The sequence below is a fragment of the Balearica regulorum genome, chromosome 4 (assembly GCF_011004875.1).
Source record: "Balearica regulorum gibbericeps isolate bBalReg1 chromosome 4, bBalReg1.pri, whole genome shotgun sequence".
NCBI classification, from domain to species: domain Eukaryota; kingdom Metazoa; phylum Chordata; class Aves; order Gruiformes; family Gruidae; genus Balearica; species Balearica regulorum.
Window position 1 is genome coordinate 5,524,215 of NC_046187.1, and position 21,450 is coordinate 5,545,664.

The window sequence follows — 21,450 nt, forward strand, 5'->3', positions numbered from 1 at the left end:
TTTCCTTTTATTTTCTTTGGAGACAGCAAAGGGAAATGGAAGAGCGGGGAAGAAAGGATTTGCCTCTATCCGCCGCCGCTCCGGTCTTACCTTGTAGCTTTCCTAACAAAGTAAGAGCGGGTAAAGTCGCCGTGATCGTCCAGCCACGCTTCCACCGCTTCCTGCTCCAGCGGGGGGGGGCAGCTGCGCTCCATGCTCCGCGCCGCCGCTCCCGCCGCCGCTCTGCCTCCTCCTGCCGCGGCTGCCGTTGGTTTCCCCCCTCCCGGCCCTCCTGCCGCCGATGCCCTCGGCCCGGCGGGGGGCCGGCTCCCACCCCCTGCTCTCGCCCCTCTCCCAGGTGTGCGGAGGGCAGGAAGCCCGGTGTCCGGCCCCAGCGCCGCGCCGGCGGTACCTCAGCGCATCTCCGGCCCGGCAGCCCGTCCCGCAGCGGGCAACCGGCTCCACCTCCGCCACCGCCCCGCAGCGCCCCGGGGGGCTGCCGCACCCCTGCCCCGCCCCGCCGCGCCCCGCCCGGCCCCGCCGCGGGGCACCGGCGGGAACCCCCGGCCCCGGCCCCGGCGATGCCCAGCGCGGCGGCGAGGGAGGGCAGGCGGGAGGGAGGCAGAGGGAGGCGTCTGTGTGCGCGGCCCCGGGGCTGGCGGCTCTTCTGCGCCTACGCTGAGCCGGAGCGCTTGGCCCAGGCAGTCCCCACGGGGCTGGGGAAAAAAAGAAAAATGATGAAAAAGTAAATTGTTCTCCCGGAGACTGGCAAAGGGATTTTTTTCTCCCCCGCCCCCACGTCACGGTTAATTTTCTTTTCAAGGTATGGCCTGTTTCAGCCTGCTTTGAAAAAGTGGTAAATCAGACGTCACTTTAGAGTATTTCACTGTTGGGTGTCAATATATGATCTTTGATAGACCTCAGCCTGGGTATAAGTACTAAAGCCCTGGCGTTTCCATCCTTAATGCCCACAGAGAGGCTTTTAGATCCATTTTCGACATTTAATAAGCACAGCCTAGCTTTGAAGATGCTCCAGACTCGCAGCTCTTACTTTCTCTAATATTAGACAGCCAGCATTGAAATTTTGGTTAATGCTGAGCATCGCTTTCATGTATTGTAGTTCCATTCTAAGATATACATATGCAAACATTTATAATAATTTATAACCTGCATTCACAAAAGACCTTATGCAAAGTACGATGCACATGTATGGTTTCCTGTGTCGTCACGTGCAGTATCTTTGAAGGTAAGATATCAGTAACAAATAGCAACATGTTTCTGGGGAAAGGGATATATATAGGGTCTTTAAAATTATTCTCCTCTGTAATCAATTGAGAAATATAATATAAAATGTTTTCTGCTACCCTTAAACCATATTCAGTGTATGCACGGCAGCGTGCTTCACTTGGAAGAGACATCCCTGCATATCTTAGCAATTTTTTTGCCGTGCTTATTGAGGCTTGATTTAGAGAGGTGGGACTCTGCAGCCTGAGAAGGGGCAGCAGCAGGAACTACACAGCAAAGTGATTAAGAGCCTGTCCATGAGCTTGGGGGAAAAGTTTTCTCTTCTGTGTCTTTGTGTCACATCTGTGCGTAACACTCACTTGGACATGTGTGTCTTTTGGCTAGAAGAGTTTGTGTTGTAATATGAGGCACACAGAAAGGGCAGTTTTACATGAACATTAATCTGTTATAAAAGGAATCTCAGGAGAAATGTGCATGGTGACCAAGGAGCAAATGTGAAGATAAAGTATAAACCAGTTAAGACATGCTGCAAGAGTCAAGCGGCTATTGAAGGCAAAGAGAAATCTTTCAGCAGGGCAATACAGAATTACCATAATAAATAGACAACATGGCAATAAATGAAGCTGATATTTAGTGTCAAAACCTGGAAAATGTGGTGTGTTAGAAAAAAAGAAAATAAACCTGTCATGTAACTCACAGGTTTCTAAATTAACCGTTTCATTTCAAGGGTTACAGTAGACATGGCAATAAAAGCTAGGCAAAGCTTTTGGAAAATAACTCTATGTTAGAATGCTTACGAAGTATAACAGAAATGTAAAACATACAATTATAAAATGCAGATTTTATAAATGTCTGAAATGCCATTCCCTGGTCTCATATGGAATATTGATCATAGTACTGCTGATCCCATATCAAAAAGCAATCACAGAATTATCAGAGGTAATCTAAACAGGAAAACCAAGAATGACCAAACACATGGAAATATCTTTTCTGTAAAGAGGCAGAAAGAGTTTGTTTACAAAAGGATGAATACCAATATATAATTTAATTACTGGTATTTAAAAAGTAAGATAGGATTTTCTCTCTGTCTCATAGGAGAATAACAAGGTAATGGCCAATGAAATTATGTCAGCTGCAATACATAGCGTCTCATTTCATGTAATTAGGAGTAGCACTAATAGAAATAAGCATTTATACTGTAGTAACATCCAGTACGGCCCAGTCAAGAACAGATATTGTACTGAGCACTGTAATCATGTAATATTAAATACTAGGCTAGCTGAGAAGCATACAGCATCCCTGTACTTCACATCACAAGGTACTGGGACCCTTGGGTGAAGCTGCCTTTACTGTGGACAGCTGCCCAGGCTGGGCCAGTATATGTACAACGGTGTACCAAAGGAGCGGGAAGTTCGGCAGTGCAACAGCACCATGTGCTTTGCTCCGGCTTGACAGCCACACTATTATTTAGCCTGCAGATAAGAATCAGTAAAGCCAATGCAAATGATTATCTTCCTGTGAATTCAATGGCAAAGCAGCAGTTCAAAGGATTGCTACCCAAGCAAAGAATAGCATAGTCCTTCCCAAAAGAAATAAAAATGTAACAGTTGGGGGAAAAAAGGGATACTTTCTCCGTATCCGATGAATTTCCATGAATAATAATGAACATGCTGTTTTCATTTTCAAGGTGACAGGAGGGGATGAAGGCCAAGCATAACAAAGAAGTGAAGGGTAAAAGTGGAAAAAGTCTTCCATAATTTTGGCTTCCAAAGTGCTCTGAAAAAGCTCCGTGTATCTTAGCTCACGCCCAGCTTTCTAGTTTGTTTCCAGAACTCAGATGACAGAACTGATGTGCGGTAGCTATAAACCTGAAAAGGATTTATAGTAATGATACACAAATTGATTTGTCCAGTTCAAGTTTAAAAGCTGCTTGTGGCGAAGCAGTATGCTTGAGAGCTCAGTATAGAAGCCGGAATAGTTTTCCAGCAGTAGGCCATTCTATAGCAGGACTGGGTGACGTAAAAGCTTTTTAGCTGAAGTCTTTCATTTGTATGTTTTGCAAATATTGTCAGGTAAGGAGATAAGAAAGGTGAGGGGTTTTTTGTATGTCCAGGGCAGATAAATTAGAAATGCTGCTAACTCATGATAAGTAGTAAGAACAAATATGGAAGTATGTAATCAGAGAAGTATTTATGTGATATTTTATGCTCAAAGAACTCTAGGTTTATTTAAACTTATTTGAAAGTAATTTATTTCTATATCATTTCCCTTTGAAAGAGAAGAAAATAAGGTTTCAAATGTCACCATAGTTGACTTATTTGTCTGACTAACTCATTAGATGAATTGGAGCAGCATTTAGCTTTGCTAAGAAGTGGGAATTGGCTGTCTTTCTACCATCCCTTAAATCTGGAAAACAGTCGGTCCATTTTGGCTCCTAAAACAAGCTCAGGGCTGTGCTATATTGCCAGTGAGGCTAGAATATGATAAGGTAGAGGAAACTATTCCACTTCTTTATTAGCCAGCACTTTTACACACACATGCAAACACACACGCAGTGGAAGAATCCTAATATTAGTAAAGCAAGTTTCCATTTCCCTTCCATTATTTAAGTTGCATAAAGAGAGTGAAATAGCAACCAAAATCAAATTAATTTTAAATCTAATTGTTGCTTTAGTGATGAAAATACTAAATCATGAGAATGTCTTATCAGTTTATTCTCTCAGTCCTTTACAAATAATTACTGGAAATGCTTCCCAAATAAACATAGCTATGCAGAGCTGCTCAGTCATTGCATAACCTGCCTTCTCCTCTGGGATAACATTGCATACGTCCTACAGGAAGCCATGTAAAATAGTAGCTTCCTCCTATTTTGATTTGAATGTGATTGAGCATGTGCGTCAATCAAAGTAGCATGCAAAATTATTGTTAACCTCAGGAAAAGATCAGCTTCTCAGACTCGTTTGTAATGCACAGATATTTGTCTGGAAAATACTGTCTAACTTTATCTCCTGAAAAATGTAATTTAGAATTTGAGTTTAACGTGTCAGCCGACCAGTATGCTCAAATTTTAACCTTTTCTACTTTCTGTTGGAAGTCTCAAGACTGTTACAAAGTCTCTCTCTCTGTCTTTCTCAGCTTTCTCTCCTTTAAGCTAAGTAGTGCCATGTCTTTCAGTTCTTCCTTGAACGTCATGTTTTCCAGCCCTCTGATCATTCTTGGGACGTTTCCCAGATCATCTCTACCATTCCTGCGGCATCTCACCGAGCTAGAATCAAGTAATCCAGTTGAATGCATATCAATACTAAATGAAGTGGAAGGGATGTTTTGGGTACCTTGCAGGCTATATTCCTGCTAATACAGTCACCCTTGGATATGCCTACTTAGTAACAGCCTGATATTGTTGACTTGTGGTGACCGACTGTACTCTCTGTTCCCTTTTTCGAAATACTTGCCATGTAGTCAGGTGTGGCCTGTGCACCTCCTCGCTTCAGCTTAACTATATTCTTTTGCTCTTGGACCTTTTTAATTTCATCCTGTGCTTGCAATCCATTTCTCTAATTTATCAAGATTATTTTGAATTCTATGGCTCACCAAGCTTAGTGCAAATTTGCTGAAGGGCAATGATTGGGTATGATGCAAGTAGGTGAAATATTGTAGGTGGATTTCTCAGCGTCATTACTGGTTTAAGTACCTAGAGCTTCTGGTGCCTACATGCTAGAAGCACATCTTCAGTGAACATGAAGACACAGCCCTGATCTAAGGAGGGAAATTACGCCATGGTTGTATTGTGTGGGGTAACAACAAACGCAATACATCGACTGGTTCAAATGGGCTACAATCCCCAGTAACTGTGCACCCACATAGTCCATTTCCAGTTGCATTCAGCAACATGTTGAACATTGAAGCTGTGATCAACCTGTTCTTTCTTTGAATGTATACGTGGAGTTTGGCAGAGTTTAAAAACGAGTAGGTAAGTAGGAAACTTGTGTAGGTCAGATTTCATTCCAGGCCCTTCTCAAGTGCATAACAAACCCTTTCTTTATTTACATGATACATAGCTTATTTTTAAACAGCTTTTTAGTAACTACTGACCAGTTAGTTATTTTCAATTAATAGTTGCTCTTATTAGCACTTTTACTAGTAATTGTGATTTTGAATTGAAGTATTGGTTTTGTACTTAGACTTACAGATAATTATGAGGTCAAATAATAAGGGGCTTTTTTTCCTAATTGTGGTTGTTGGGAGAAGGATAGAGTGATGAACTATATAAAATAAAAGATCAGTCAGATGTTTTTTCAGGTACACATCCTTGCAATTTGGACTGCGCTGTTTAGGATTGTATGGGCTGCTTAAGCATGTGTGAGGAGGAGAACCCTGGCTCCACTGGAATAGCGCAATAGCTTTCACCCATGTCAATGGATCCAGAATTTAATTCAAGTCACAGCTTCAGCCTCTCTTGGCATTCTCAACTGACAGTTATAAAGAGTTGCCCCAGTGCCCAGTAGCTAAAGGCATCTTTCCCAGCACCATGCAGCTCAATGCTATTCTACTCTTTATTTCATGTTTTATAAACATAATGCTGCTTCACTCAAGGCTTTGTAGCAGTTAATTCTGTATCTGCAGAAGAGAGCAGGGTACACATCAAAATCTGTTGAGGATCAGACCAGCATTGGCACAGTGGGCAGCAGGATGTACAGCTCAATGTTTTCTGCCGTGAGTATTTGCATAACATAGCGTGCCAGGAACGGAACATGGGGGGAATGCTCTCGCGGGGGAAAACAAGAAGTTTTCAAAACCTCAGCAGTTTGAAATACATTACCCTTACGATGATCTCCTCATGTTTTCCTAATAAAAGGTCATGGAACCTAAACCAGCAATTCAGCATTAATGCAAGGTTTTGGAAAGACTGTTGTTTTTATATAGGGATTTGAATCCAACATGTCCCCGAGTATGTTGTTCACACAGTTAGTTTTCCTTGCTGCTGAACATTTCTGCTGGTTTTGCTTTGCATTTATCTGTCTTCAGTAGCGTGTATGGAGCCTATCACGTTTTTTTCCCAATAGATTAGAAAGCCATCTACTCTCCCATTTCTGTATTCATAGACCATAATTCTCTGTTAAACTTCTCACATATTAACCTAACAATTGGAGTTTCTGAAGGTTTCCTATCATCACAAATTAGTAGTATCATTTATCTCAGTAAGGCCCTTGGTTTACTGGAGATGTTTTTTTCAGCACATTTTCCCAGTAATGATCTCTCTGAAACCACAGAGAGGTATAATAGCACCAACAACTCCTCCCAGCTATCCCCCTTCTTGTATAATAAGAATAACTTTTGCCTGCACTATGCTCTGAGAACACGTCTGCTTGGGTCTACTATTACTGTTTGTTTCTTTTCAGAGTCACTGCTTTTCACAAAATCATTTTCCATCTTGGACATGAGACCAATTTTCTTCTTTTAATGAACAACTTTGTCTTCTCTGTGTTAAAATATACCAGACCTTACTAAGTGATCTTGGTTGGCCTGCCCTTCCTGTTACTTATCACTTTATAACTTTTTGTAATTTTCAGCTTTTTCTAGAAATCATTTTATATTTTTGTTCAGATCATTCAGTTTGGTTAGCTCCATTTAGTATTGTAACCCCATATATTGCTGGGGTTTTTACCAAAATGCTGACAAGTTGTGAGCCAAAGCCCTACAGAAATCTTACAGAAGTTTCCTTTACCAAAGTAATTCATAATCTCATGGGAAAATAGGAAGTTGGGGGTTTTTTTCTGACAAAACTAATTTTCTATGTTGACTGGCGTTAATTGTACTATCATCCTTTAATTGTACACTGATTGTTTCCTGTACCAGCCTTTCCATCAGTTTTCCTGACATTGATGTCAGGCAAAATGATCTGCAATTTCCTTATTAAATAATGGAACAATGCTTGCTTCTCCTCTGTCTTTGGGAACTCGTGTGGCATTTCAGGACACACTTTTCTTAGTTTGGTTCTTTTTAATTTTATCTTTCTGAGGTTTAGGGTTAATACTGCTAAACAGGTATTATTTTACTTCCTGATATTTTGGAATCTTAGTAGTGAACATATGAATTTCTGCTTCGATAGATCACATGATGAATATTTTAGTGGCACAGAGCTGGTTAATCTTTCTAGTACTGTTTGTTACTATCACTATGAAATCTTCATAACCCAGGAGACAGCATTCACAAAAGTGTATATGCAGTTAATTTCATTGTTTTCTATCTTACCATAATGAGTAAACCTGCTGTTTAGTCATTGCCCTGGAAACTCTGTGAAGCATCTGCTGTACACTGCGTAAGGTGCCCAGAAAATTTGTATCACAATGCAGTCCTGCTACAAATAGATAAAAGTAATAAAGTTGGCTAGTGCCAAAGTTTTAAAGCATTTTATGAATCTAAAATGATACTCTCTTACTGACATTATTTACTTAGAGTACTAGAAAACTTGATCTTGACCAGAGCTCAAAGTAATTAAACTGTTGAACATTTCCTATTGATCTACGTGGAAGACATTTTTGAAAGATGAGGTGTTCCTTTGACCCAGCTTGCCCTGTACTTAACTGAATAAATTAACTCTTTTTGACCCATTAGGAGGAAACATACTTTAGTAAGACTGTGATCTGATTTACTCATGAGAACAAACATCATTTGTATTCTATATGCATCACTGGTTCTGGAAAAAATAATTATGAATGAAAATCATCACTATACTTTCTAAAGACCACAACTGGAGTCAGGACTTCTTTGCACTGGAAGCTGTACCACAAATATATCTCTTGCTTGGGGGGGGTATGTCATCAAATATTCACATATTTTTTTAATTTATGGAAAGGGGAGGGGGCAGGGAATGGAGGTTTGTACCCAGTCCAATACAGAGCCTACAAGTACACACAGAATATATGACTGAAGTATTATGCAGTGGGCATAAAAATTGTTTTCAGGGAATTTTAGGAATGTACAGGCATATTCTGGTAATTAAGTAAAGCGTTAATCTGTGATTGTGAAAGATCAACAAAAAATTAAACAGTAAACAAGTGAATAGATTGATTACTTATGTATAACATATATCAATATTATATCAGATAACCTAAAGGTATAACCACAAAATCTTTACTGTTCTGAACAAGCAAGGGAAACGTGTAAGAGATTAGTTTGTAACTAAGGCTAACTGCAGCACTGCTAAATGAATATATTGGGCTTGCATGGCATTTTGATTATACGCAAGAACAAAATGTATGAGAACAGTCAGATTGAAAAGAGGTTGTTGTACATGAATGTGTGTCTATTTCTGGATCCCATTTGATTTTTTTCGGAGGGGTATGGCATGCTCAGGATCCTTCCATTTTCTCCTTCAGTTTTCATGCCTATCCCTCAAGACATCTGTGGTGTAGACATTTGTTCAGCCACGGGAGGCTGAATGAGTGTATTCGTAATGAACCATTGCTGATCCCAAATCAGCTGCAATCTGATGAAGAGATAGTTCCCCACAGCGGCTGTTCCTGCTGCCTCATCTCTTTATTTTTTTAAGCTTTAAGCCTTGGCTGACCTGAGGACCTGGAGACTTGAAAACCTTTTGATACTAGGTAACTGGTTTCTATCTAGTAAATAAAAGAAGAAAACTATTAGAGCATATCAGTGAAATGGATCTTTAGACTCGCATCAAATAGCTTAGGGTCAGCACCACCCTGCCTTCCTGAAGAAGTGAAGCTGTATTTCTCAGGAAAATAGTGAGTGATCCAAGAGCTACCAGGTCAAACTGTCATGGCTACATATCTTTTCACACTTGGTGCTCCATTTCTGAAATATTGCTACTTACATTTCATCACTGGCAGGTTGCCCACTGTTATGTTTCTCAGGCAGGGGTTGTCCATGGCCGTGTGTTTCTGCAGCATTTAGCATAGCTGGTGCTTCATGTGCTGCTGTAAAACCAATACAAATGACAAAAAGTAAAACATTTTTTGTTGGAACCCAAATACCATTTGCATGTCTTAAAAGCTTTTCTATTAATCAGTGTCTCCCCATTAGATCAGTGAGGTCAGCAATAGTTGTCACTGGTCCTATACTACAGATGGCCATAACAAAGTGGAAAGATTATGTGATTTGACTTAGGCTATACAAAAAGTTTCTGTCATAGCTAAAATTGCATCAGATGAGTCATTTGTTTTTAGTATTGCATTTAGTCTTCTAAACCACTGGGGAGCTGTTTTTTAATCTACCTGTGCTTTCTATAGCCATGGGGGTTACACAGCTGCTTCTGGCAGCTTATACCATGCCCTAGAAGAGACAGAAAAAGTTACAGCAGCAGCGTGTTGTGGGGTGCAGGTGACACCGCCCAGTTCTCAAATGTGACACACCCCATTGGTGTCTTTGCTCCCAAATGGATAATGTGAGCATCTGAAAACAACATGTACCTCACCGGTGACTGCCTGATCAGCTAGCCTTTGGGCTCGTGGTGAAGGATAAAGTCAGCCACTCAGCCCTGAAAACTGGTAGCTGGCTCATCCATGAGCGGGGCCAAGCTCATCGGGGTGCTCTGAGGGAGCTTGGCAATAGGCATTTCTGGAGTGTAACAGGGGGTTCGTGCCTGAATGGGACACCGGTGTGGATGTAGGTGGCTCTGTTCATGTCTTCAAGCAGGCAGTTAGATACGTTGGGATTTAAAATGCCGGCAGTGCCACATGTAAGTACTCCTAGAACGCACAGCCAAGCACCAGTGACCAGCTACCTGGGATTTTTCACTTTAAAGATTTAGGCATAAATTTATTTTAGTAGAATATGAAGATGTGAACTGTGGCTTTCATCCTTCAAAAGCAAAAAATTTCATATCCAATAAAGGAGGTGAGCACCTGCATGTCAGCTGTTGTGGCACCCCACTCTTAAGGCCTTCAGTGTAGATTTTAGACCAGGGGAGACTCAAACTGTGTGAGAACAGAGCTGCCAGAAAGAGCTAGGTACACGGGGACAGGGATACAGAAATAAGCACATATTTTGCTAGACTGTTCCAGTTTGGAACAGCAATATTAAGGAGACTCTTGATGAGCCTAGAACTCCTTGCAGCTGCTTGTGAGCTACTGGCTGCGCCTGATATTCCTGCTTTCCGGCTGCAAAGTCTGGTCTCTTTTTAGAAACCTGAAGAAAAAACATTTAATTTTTATTTGAGCTTATTGAATTCATTTTAATTTTATTTATTTCCCAAGTAAAATGGTTATGTGGAAACAGAAGTTCGTGTGGTGTTCTCACGGCTCAAATAATAATAATGATAATAATAATAAGAGCACCCTTGAGGAAATGAAATGTGACACAGCATGGGCCAGCCTGTGAGGACAGCTGGGTGCTTGCAGGCTGTGGCCTGGCTTCTCCGTTCATCTTCCACTGAACACATACATATCCCCTGCTATTTTCCTCCTTTTATTATGAGACTGCATGACAAGAGGTGCAAAATGGACTGAAAGGCAGGAATTTTGTGTGTGTGGTACATGGCCTTTATCTGTCATTTTATTTTCCTTTGTTAATTATATAGAAGAGGGACTTTCTGGTTTTTTATCAGAATTTTGTGCTACCTAGAGCACATGGTAAACACTGCCAGTACATGATATTAACAGATAAAAGCATATGCAGAAATTGCAGTACTCGACTTCAATACATTTACACAGACTTGAGCTTCATTTATACTGCATGATCTGAATTTGCAGTGTACACATTTTGATTATAACTGCCAAAATCTGTTTTATCTTTGACAGATGACTTTCTGGGTTTTGTGAGGAAGAACCACTGCTGATAAAATTTGTATTAACAGGATTGGATTCTGTATTTACAGGAAAATGGTTATCACAGCCCCCCCGAATCACATCTCTTCCTCTGTTCTTACTTTAAGGTCCTGAAAACCCAGGATAAATCAGGAAACATTTGCCACTGTATGTTCTTTCAGTGTAAAGGAAACCAAATGTGTTATTGATAATTGACCAGAAGAGTTCTTTTGATAAATTTATGTCTTCCATCAATCTGCTGTTTAAGTGTCTTTCAGATGTGGATTGATTAATCCTTCCAGTAGTTCTGTCTTAGGCAAAATCTTTTTCTTAGTTAATAGGAGATAAATCACAGCTATTCCCTTTAGTTACTTAGTGGCTGACTCAATTTCTTGATGTCTGTCTGTGTGCGAATAAAAATATGACCTTCTTTTGCTACTTAAAAGTAGTTCAGGGAGATAAGAGAATACAGTTGTATGGAAGGAAAACTTGCAAAAGGAAAAAACCCAGATCAGTCTTCTTCATGGTTTCGAATTTTTTGTGAGGTTGAAAGGTGTTAATTTTGTTTGGACTAATATTCAATTTAACTGATGCATGGAGTTTAATATTACTACTAGGAAAAACAAATGTTGCTATTGCTGTAATCTTGTAATTCTATTGCTTGCTATGGTATGAATTATTTAGAATGGAAAATGTGTAACAAAAAGGATACAAATATATATATATATAAACAAAAGGATCAGAAATTGGAATTCTGTAATGCTTATAGTTGCTAACAAGGGGAGAAAATAAAGAAATTACGTTTTTCTTAAACTAGTCAGTAAAGTTGAAAGTGAATGCTGCAAGTTCTCCCAAGTGCTTTCCAGCCATAAAAACTTGTAGAATGTAGATTTTAACCCAGACACAATCCCACTGAGCATAGAGCTGAAACATGCACAGTACTATTGTTTTCATTTGTTAACAGTCTTTACTTGCTGCAGTGGTCCCTGAAGGTTCAGGGTTTTTTTCATTCAGAGTGGCTCAAAGCATTAGGACAGTTTGGTCACTTTACATCTCAGTAGGAAGCTTCAGATTGAAACAACCTCCCTCATTCCAAAAGAGAGCTTCTTTCTTTTTTCTTCCCCCCCCCCCCCCCCCCCCCCCCCGATTCTTGCTGTTTCTGAAGAGCTATGCTCATGAATAGTAATATAAAATAAATTCTGAACCTCTCACTACAAGTTAATAATAAAAAAAAGTGAAACGTCTTTCAGTTTATGTGTTTATCTGTGTCTTTGCATATCTGTCAGTTCCTTTAACTCCAGGATCCTTCAAATCCACTAGCCAGCATCAGGCGAATTTGGTGGAAAGATAAAGCTAATAAAATAGTGTGAACATCTCAAAAAATAAGAGCCCCATTGAGAAGAGGCACAGTGTTTACAGCCTCATTGAGAGTCAAGGTGTCACTGAACATCTCAGGAGAGGACGGTGACCATGCAGCAGAGAGCTTTGCAGGCGCTGGAGCTTCAGCTGGAGCTCTGTACAGTCCCAGATAGGTGTCAGACAGTGAGGTCCTTCCTGCGCAGGCTCTTCGCTGTCTGCAGTGTTAGTATAATTCAATTAAAAATCTGTCAGTCACAAAATACAAATAGAGAAAACGCAGCTGGATTTAGTCTGATGCTCCCAGAACAAACAGCTCTCCTGCTTCAGGCTGGAATGTAGCTGCTCTCTTGCTTCTTTCCCTCTGCTAAGGTTGAGCTTAAACATTTTTTTACCCACTACTGTGTGGAGACAGCCTAACTTTCATTTGCCCTCCTATTTTTAGGAGGAATCAGTGAAATGTCCCTCTCCATATTGCCCATCATCCTATAAAACTTCCAGGTCAAGAGTAAAGTTCTCTGCTGGTATCTCTAGTATTCTCACCATATTTCACTATATTCCTTTTCATTTGCACTCTTACCATCAGCAGTGATTGAAAACACCTTACACTCTAGTGCAAAAGCACAATATCCTCTCCTATTCAAATCTCCCTCAGAAAACTCTTCTTTTGTAGCATTTAGAAACATGGGTTGATAGCAATAGAGAGCCATCATTATCTGATCACGCACACTGGTTCTGGTTTATCGCTGTCCTTTTGATCTCACTGTATTCTGCTCACAGATCCGTGCTGCTTAGGAAAGGTCTTTGGGACACGGACCAGGCCTTTGTGTTTTGTGTGTAGTGTTGTTTCTGTTCTCTGGCTGAACTTCTTGACCTTTAAAAGGCAACTCTGAGCCTGCCAAAATGTGTTTGATTTAATCAAGAATCTAATTCAGAGAGAGCAAACCTCTGTTACAGGCCTGAAATTCTCGCTGCGTACTTCTCATGCCAACCCAACTTTGCCCACACGAATGTTCACGAAGCTCAGATAAAAACAGCTGTAAACACAGAAGAAAAGGCCTTCAAAAGGATGAGCAAAACTTTTCTTAATATTTACCTTTTTTCTTGTTGACAAAATGGGCAATTTGGGTTCAGCTTAATCTGCTTTTATTCCAAAAATGAGAAAAATATAACCGATATTTTATTCCTCAGCTAGCAGATTAGTCAGTGAGCTAAGCACAACACAATGAAATGAAACAATTTAAAGAAAGCCATTAAAGATAAAAACATTTGTGTAATCAACAACAATGTTCCCTTCAGTACAGGACATTACAAGAAAGCTGCTTGTGCTGCAGGCCTTGTTGATTTTCACTGACTACAAGGTAGAATGGAAACTTTCTGCAGAAATCCTTGGGTGCTAATGCAGGAAGGTGGCTGTGTAATCTGAGCTGTCTGACCCTGACAAAGCAGCAGACTGTAAGCAAGCGCACTGCCTAAAGAAATTATTTTTAAAAATTAGTGCTTGGAGGAGAACTTGCTGTTTTATTAATGTTTATCAGGTTAAAGAAGTGAAATAACTGAAGCAATATGAGCAGTGTATAAAAGCAGGGAAGTGAAAGGAAAAAACGCTTTTGAAGTGTGCCATGGCATCTCTTAGAGAGCCTCTCATCCATCTCCCTTCCAATTCACCCTGTCAAACAGCTGGCACGGTGTGTGCTCCGCAGGCAGACGAGCAGCATCATTCATACAGCTGTGCTATCTGGAGCACAGATGCTTTCACTTGCACTTGGTAGTTCCTAGCCAGCTTCCAAAGTTTTGGCAGGATCATTCACAGATGTTTGACACACAGAGACGAGACAGAAATTCATTGAAAAGGGATATGAAGACTCATCTTACTGTTGTCTTTATCAGACTCTAGAAAATCCATCTCTGTGGATCTAGTAGGATGAAATATGCACATTGCATTAAAATTCCTTCTTGAAAGTTATATATCCCAGAAATTAAGGAAAGAAGCCCTTCTGCTTTATTTGATGTACAAGTTTTGATGTGCTTGTGAAAGGCACCGATCTGTCACCGCTAGGGCCGAGGTCCTTACCCGCAGAGCACAGTGCATGGCTCGCTCTTCAAAGAGCCTTTTAATGTGCCTGAACAGTGGCTTAGATTTCCTTGTCCTAGATGAGTTTCTGCCTGTTCACATCCCTTGGCTCGCTTAGGTCACTGCAGTTTTGCCAATAGTGAAAGTAGTAATGACTTTCTTATGCTAACGCGGTCTTCTGGAAAGTGACTGGAATAAAGAACTTCACTTCTCGCACATTGCCAAACAGTCTCCAGATGGGTGTTGGGCTTAGTTCCTGCTAACTAGAAGATTTCATTGCAAGAAGAAAGCTTGGGGCAGCACATACATGCTATTTACTTAAGTGTGTGTTCACCTACTAGTTGTGGTTTAACTCTTTCACTATGCCTGGCTGCTCTGCAGCCTCTGATTCTCTAATTCGTTGCTGCTGTTGGGCATCTTAGCAGCCTAGCAGAGGCATGAGGTTGGAGTAGCATCCTTCTCTTCTCAATAGTGCACATTTCCTGTGGTTGACTGAACCTCCACATCAAGAGCTTTTACCCCCAGGGCAGTTCCACAGAATACTGCCATCTCCCCACTCCTCCTCAGCGTTGCTGTCGGAGTGGTAGGAAACTTGCTTGGGACTAACGCCAGTACATGAGAGCACAGAATTTAGACCAAAGATCTTTCTCCTTATTTCTAGGGACTAAACTTGTCCCAATAGAAGTCAGTGGAAACTGAGGTGGTCCTAAGTGTGCGTTTATAGGAAAAGAGAAAAACAAACTAGTGACAGACAACAAGTATTCTAACAAGAGAATCTAATTTTTCCATTTTCACTACATGTTATGCAATGCACAGTGAGCGCTGTATTTGCTGGCAAAGGAGGGAAGTCTGGGGAATCTATTCATTTTCCTCCACATTTAAACAAACATTTTCTCATAACCATGACCAAGAAAGGAAGCAAAAGTACTTAGCAAACTTATATTAAGTGTTCTAACTCAATGTTTATATTTTGTTCCTGAAAAATATACTGACTGTATTGATAGCATAGTAGCGTTCAGCTCCTGCAGTCTGATGTGGGAGAGGGCTCAGTGAATATTTTTAACCTTGTATGGAAACTTAATTTTGTTTTCAAAATACCTGCAGCTCAGAACAGTCTGAGCCATTCTGAAGCAAAAATTGTGGCCTTCAAAGAAAGTTCATACAACTCCCACAGGGTAATCATGTCTGGGAGAAAAAGCAAGTAGTGTCCAGAGATGGGACTCCCTCTGAGGAAATCTATCCCTTTCCCTAACTTTCTAGTATTTTGGTAATGTGATTTTAAGATAGAGGTCTTGTGAACACCAAAGATACTCCTGTAGGAAGATGATTTCTTTCAACCAGATAGCGCTCTCAGATTAATTCCAAATCATTATGTAATGTCCCTACTAGCTAAGGTTTTATAGATTTGCATTTGATGGATAAACCTGTGATTTCACTTACTAATCTGGAAGCTTCTGAAGATAAATACCAATATTTATGAAATCGTACTCTATTCCTGTAAGTCTGTATTTTCAGGTATCGTGCCAGAAGTTCTTACTTTGGGAAATGTAAATCAGATTTTAAATATGTGATTGCAAAGACAATTTGGTCTCAAGAAGCAAAAATATTTAAATTTTGTTTACTTTTTATTCCCATCTCATTCATTTTGAACATTTCATGCTACAGTTCCCTTGTGAGTAAATAAACTTTTACTAGTTAAGGATGAGCTGCAGCTTCCAAATGCTGTCTCCAAAGAAAAACGAAAAATAATGAAGAACTATTGTTGTACTTTAAGAATACATCTGAAGGATTTGGATAAAGGATTTTGATTTCTTTCCAAAGCTTATCATCTCAATCATCAAAATAATGGCCCTCCTGCCACAGAAAGGATAAGTCATAAACTGCATTGCATGACAGATCTTGCATTTTTAATGAACAGTATTGTCATTGTGTGCCTTGGTTTTCCTCAGGAAAGCCCCATATCTTTTGCGGAGTTGAAAGAGAATGCTTTGGTTTTACTTATTAGCTGCCTTAAGATAAACGAAATTAATTGTAATGACGAAAAAAGGATGAATTGTGAAAGACAGGAATTTTAGGGCAAGGAGTGGCTCATTGTTTCATATTTCTATGGTAATGACAGGATGTGATGCATGGATTCGTGCCCATCAGTAACCTCACCAAATGCAGTAATGCAATAGCCGGCATCACAGGCTTAGGATGAGAAACCGCTGCAGTGATAACTGGGTTCATCTCTGCTGTCCACTTCACCGTCATATTCTCATCACTACTGCAAACTAAATAAATTGGAGAAGCACAGTCACTCTTTATGCAGTGGGTCAAATTCTTCTTTTTACCCTGTACTGTATGTTTTGAGTGACTCATTTCATTAGCGTTTATCTAGATTTATGCCAATGTAGTGAAAAGTAGAAGCTTATTCAGTCCTCTGTGGGACATTTGAAGTGGTATTTCTGTCAGAACTCTAAAGAAGCGCCAAATCTGGATGATGGTAATGCATTTATTTCACCTTGGTAATTTTGCTTTAAAACCATTACTATTTTTCTTTACGCTACCAGATTCAACTTTTTCTAAAATAACATTTTTACTGCTTATGTACCACAATAGTATACAGAAATGTTCTTGTCTCTGTCTCCAGTGTTGTCATGTGAATACTTAGTACTGTCCATCAGTCTGAATATCCCTGAGTGACTAATATAGTGGATGAGCCAGATCAGCCCTACGAATTTTGCTACCACACAGTAAGTACAGTAATGTTCAGTAAGAGCTCAGTGTAGATATAGGTTATCTGTATGATCAAATGAAATATCCTCTGGATTCACGAATATTTGTTCTGATGCTTTAAGGACTTTATTCTTCTTAACTTTGTGAGCTTAATTCAGATTTATATTGGTAAGGAGAGGAGATTCAGGTAATTTTTGCTCAGAAATAACAGGTATAAAAAGAAAAACAACAAAGGGTCTTGACGATTATTTCTTGGCAATTGCAACTTCCCGTTAGAAGCAAACACACATGCTTTTTTCAAAATGACGCAGATGTCTCCGCACATCCATAGCTTGGGAAGACGCAGATGGACTCATGTTTTGAGAAAAAACAACCGGCAGTCAGTTTGGAGAGGAAAAACAGTCTTTGATATTTTGTGGCTGTTACCTTTTGATAGAGGCATGCACACACAGTCAGCCTTGCCGTAACAGAGGGAGACCTGGGTAGCACCGCCCAAGTGCTTTGCCCTGAATCTCCACAGCTGCCAGTGCCTATCTTAGAGTCAGAGTGCGTTCTGCCGTGCACGTGTGGGATGGAGGGAGTGTGCAGCGGGCACGGGCAGCCTGCGCTGAGACTCTGCTCTGTCCCCACGGTTGTGCTGCCAGGATAGTGGGAGGCGATGCTCAGGCACAGCCAGAGGTATGCGATGTGGGGGGCTTAGCATGGGCAGGGAGCACAGCAGTCTCGCTCAGCCTGCTCTTCTGTTTGAATTGGCTTCTTCATGGAAAAGAAGAATTTCCATTTCACAAATTAATCTATTGCTGCAGTGCAGAGAGCAGCAATAAAATCCCTCTGGAAAGATGGGTGGAAAGCTGGAGCTATGAACCAGAGAAAGACACTGAGTACCTCAGCAGCTCAAGCTCTCAGTTTCATAAGCAAGGCTTCCAGCGGTGCAATTTCTCCCCATATACAAGGAGGGGGTTAGTTATGCTTTCTTCTGATTTCTGCCATTTTTGTCTAGTTGGCTAATTTTTAGTGGCTTGATACAGCAAAAGGTCAGAATTCCTTATCTCCATTTCTGCCACTGTCACCATCAAGGATTATTTTTGTTCTAACTGATTATTTGGTATAACTAAGTATTAATTTATTTCTGGACATAAATAAATAAAAAATAGTCCCTGACCAAAACAGTTCATAGTTTCACATGAACAATAATTTACATTATTTAATTATCTGTGTCAGATTACTCCAGCTGCGAACCAGGTATAAAATATTTATTTTAATTTACAAAAGCATTGCGAGCTTTCCTTCATTAACACTTATAAACATGTTTATGTAAGAGAAAGAAGAGGTGCTATATCATGTCAAAATATTACTGAGGAGAGAGAAAGATGTGGTCAATTCATAGTAAACATTCAGAATCCCATATGGAGAAGTACGCTGAGCATAGGCTTGAAACACCAGCCTGCCATTGTCATCTAACTGAATTTGGCCAGCAGGTACACTGTAAATACATGGGATCTGCTTTGTCAAGGGTTACATTTTGCTTGCCTTCTACACTGGAGCATTGATCTCTGATTTTGAATCGTTATTTTTCCACATGTCAAGTCATTTGATAGATGAAAGTAAGTTAGTGACTGGAAGTGGAGAAAGTTGCCAATTTATCTTTTCTAAGAGATCATTTAGGAATCAGCAAACTGTCAAACAAGGGTTTATTCCTGTTGCAAAAATCAGGATTGCACTGCCTGCTTTGACATTTCCAGCCAGGACAATTAAAAGTCTGCCATCCACCTACAGCTTGTATAGGAAAGAATTTTGTCTCCTTTTGAAGTTTCCTGTACTGTAGTTGACACCAGGCAATGCTCTGGGTTAACCACTGTAAAAGAGTATAACGGAGATCAGAGAAAGAGAGAAAGGGGTTTGGTTTGGTCTGTATCAGTTATAAACAGCAGAAGAGAGGCTGTTATTTCATCATTGGAGTCTCTGCCAGTGAGTGGATACTATTGAATGTGATTCCTGAAAGTCTTCTTAAGTCTTTTATCCAACCAGACTGGAAAAAATCTTATTTTTTTAATATATATATATAAGATAGATAGATAGATAGATAGATAGATAGATAGATAGATAGATCGATCGATCAAAAGTTTTCACACACTACCATAAAGTGCTTGGTTATTAGGGAAACTTTAAATTACTTTTACCATTGCAAGAATAAAATTGTCACTTTGGAACTTGTCTTCTATTAAAAGGAAAAAACCTACAATTCTTTCCAGAAGCTTAATCAGAAAAAGTTTTCTGGGAAAATTTTCTTTTTAGGAGAAAACATCCCCTTAAAAGCTCCACGTGGCACAGATTCAGTGTATGATTACATAGCAGTGGCTGTACAGCAGTGCAGTGGGTACTCACAGGCATGTTGTTTGGCAAGGTAGGACAGACAGTGTTTAACTTCAGTTATGTCAGCTCTAGTCAATAAAATAATTGCTATTATTTAATAACCTTAATCTGTGACTGATTAAGATTATGGTTAGGATTATTTTATTATTAAGACTTATTAAGGTTATGGGGAATTGCTGGGAAATAGCTACAGTGGACAGGCATTTTGACAAATGACAGTCTCTTGGGACAAATTGTGGCTGCCTTGTACGTCAACTAGGGTTTTGCCCTTTAAAAGAGGAGATGGTAAACTCCACTAATACCTTATCAGGGAACAAAATGGATCAGAGTACCTTAGTACTCCTTCCTTCACTGTCCTAAGGGCTTTCTATAGTATGGCAGAGTCATATTCCTAGTGGCAAAGACGACTTGTTATGCCTTTGCTTGTCATAAGGCTTTCATTGTCCTGAGCAGTGACTTTACATTCAAATGATTTCCCCTGAAAAATGCGTACCTAATTCACAGCAGAAAGTAGTGGGTTGAACTGAAGCATTCCATGCTAATGAAATGGTTAATGATCTGAAATTATTTAGGGGAATATGCCTTATTACATGCAGCATTTCAGAGAAGGGCACTTTCCTGACGCATTTCACATCCCAGATGCAGGACTTGTTTGTCAGCCAGTCGTTTAGTGAGGTTGCTGAGCTGGGTCCTGTTTGGCTCCAGCTAACCGGAGTGATAAGGTTAATGCCCCTCAGTGCAGATTAGTTAAAGTTTCTCATGAAGACTTGCCCTTCCTCCAGCAGAGGTTACTGATCCCTGCAACTATTCATGAAATTTGTGCTAAACATCATTCATTTAGAGAAAAAAAAAAAAGGCAACTCAAACTACTCTTAGTAATACTTACTTAAACTAACCTGGATTATTTTGATATGTCTGTCTTAAGGACTTAACTCCCTGTGAATTATGTCAACAAATGTAAGAAGATGGTAATCTACAAGTGTGATCATGACAGAAACCTTTTCATCCAGTTGATTTGCAGACAAAAGAAGACAAGAGGCTTCTCCCTGTGTCTTCTTTTCGAAGGCCTTATGGTACTATTTATTTGAGAAGTAAGGCTTCTTTGAAACCAAAGAAGGCCAGAAAAAAGAACAATTTAATTTACAATATAATTTACAATTTAATTTAATGCTGAGAAGGCATTCTGAGAAGCATGGTAGTAATATAGCTGAGGGAGAGTGAGATAAATAAGCTTGCACTAATGTCAGCACTAATAAGGATCCTGTTTTCAGCAGCTGAGGTAGTGTGGTCAGAACTAGCTCAATTATGTCTGTGCTGTACTACAGCGTGCAGTGCAGATAAAACCAGAAAAACATTGCAGTGTCTGTGTTTGAAGGCTAGCTCTTGGGGCAGCAAAATATTTGAGACTGTTCCAGATGTCCTCATGGGGAATTTTCACAAATTCTTATTTTCAACTTGCAAGGAGATGATACAAAGCTTTCTTTTAGTGACTTAGAAGAAAGTTTTAAAGAATGACACACTAGTATGAGAGTCTCATTTCAAAGGCTGCTCCAGTTTTCATGATAATTTAAGCGTCGGGATCTTCTGTTGTGTAATGCGCTGGATTGGAAGTCAATAGAGGTGGTTTCTAGCATTTCATCTCTCGGAGCTTATTTCTCCTCCTACCTCTAGTCTGTTAGGAGCTAGCAATCTAAATCTACAAGACAGCCTCATATTACAGATATTGCGCAATTCTAAATGCAGTGGGAACACATCATTCAGATTCTCAAGTGCTATTGTAAGACATATAAGAAATAATATTAAACATTACCTTGAGAGGTCACTTTTCAGTTTTATGGTGAGAATAGAGATGCAAATGTGGCATTCAGCTGTGGGGGTGAAGACTTTGGGGGCTTTAGAAATGCTAGTTGTTCTAAAGCTGTAACTTCACCTCTG

The 21,450-nt window shown here is 40.1% G+C and overlaps 1 protein-coding gene and 1 long non-coding RNA gene across 4 annotated transcripts in view; one reads left to right on the top strand and one right to left on the bottom strand.

Moving 5' to 3' along the window:
• PDE5A (phosphodiesterase 5A) overlaps positions 1-21,450 on the bottom strand; it is a 136,573-nt gene that overhangs the window by 64,436 nt on the left and 50,687 nt on the right. The window contains exon 2 of one of the 3 annotated variants that reach the window (XM_075751039.1): positions 9,065-9,167. In XM_075751039.1, coding sequence (XP_075607154.1) covers positions 9,065-9,147 — 83 coding nt within the window. In that variant the 5' untranslated portion in view covers positions 9,148-9,167. Of the gene's footprint in view, positions 1-90; positions 481-9,064; positions 9,168-21,450 lie in introns of those variants that run through there. The other 2 variants (XM_075751038.1, XM_075751037.1) reach the window with 2 other exon arrangements.
• The window catches only part of LOC142601642 (uncharacterized), a 124,509-nt gene that overhangs the window by 23,314 nt on the left and 79,745 nt on the right, over positions 1-21,450 (top strand). The gene's annotated exons all lie outside the window — the stretch shown is intronic.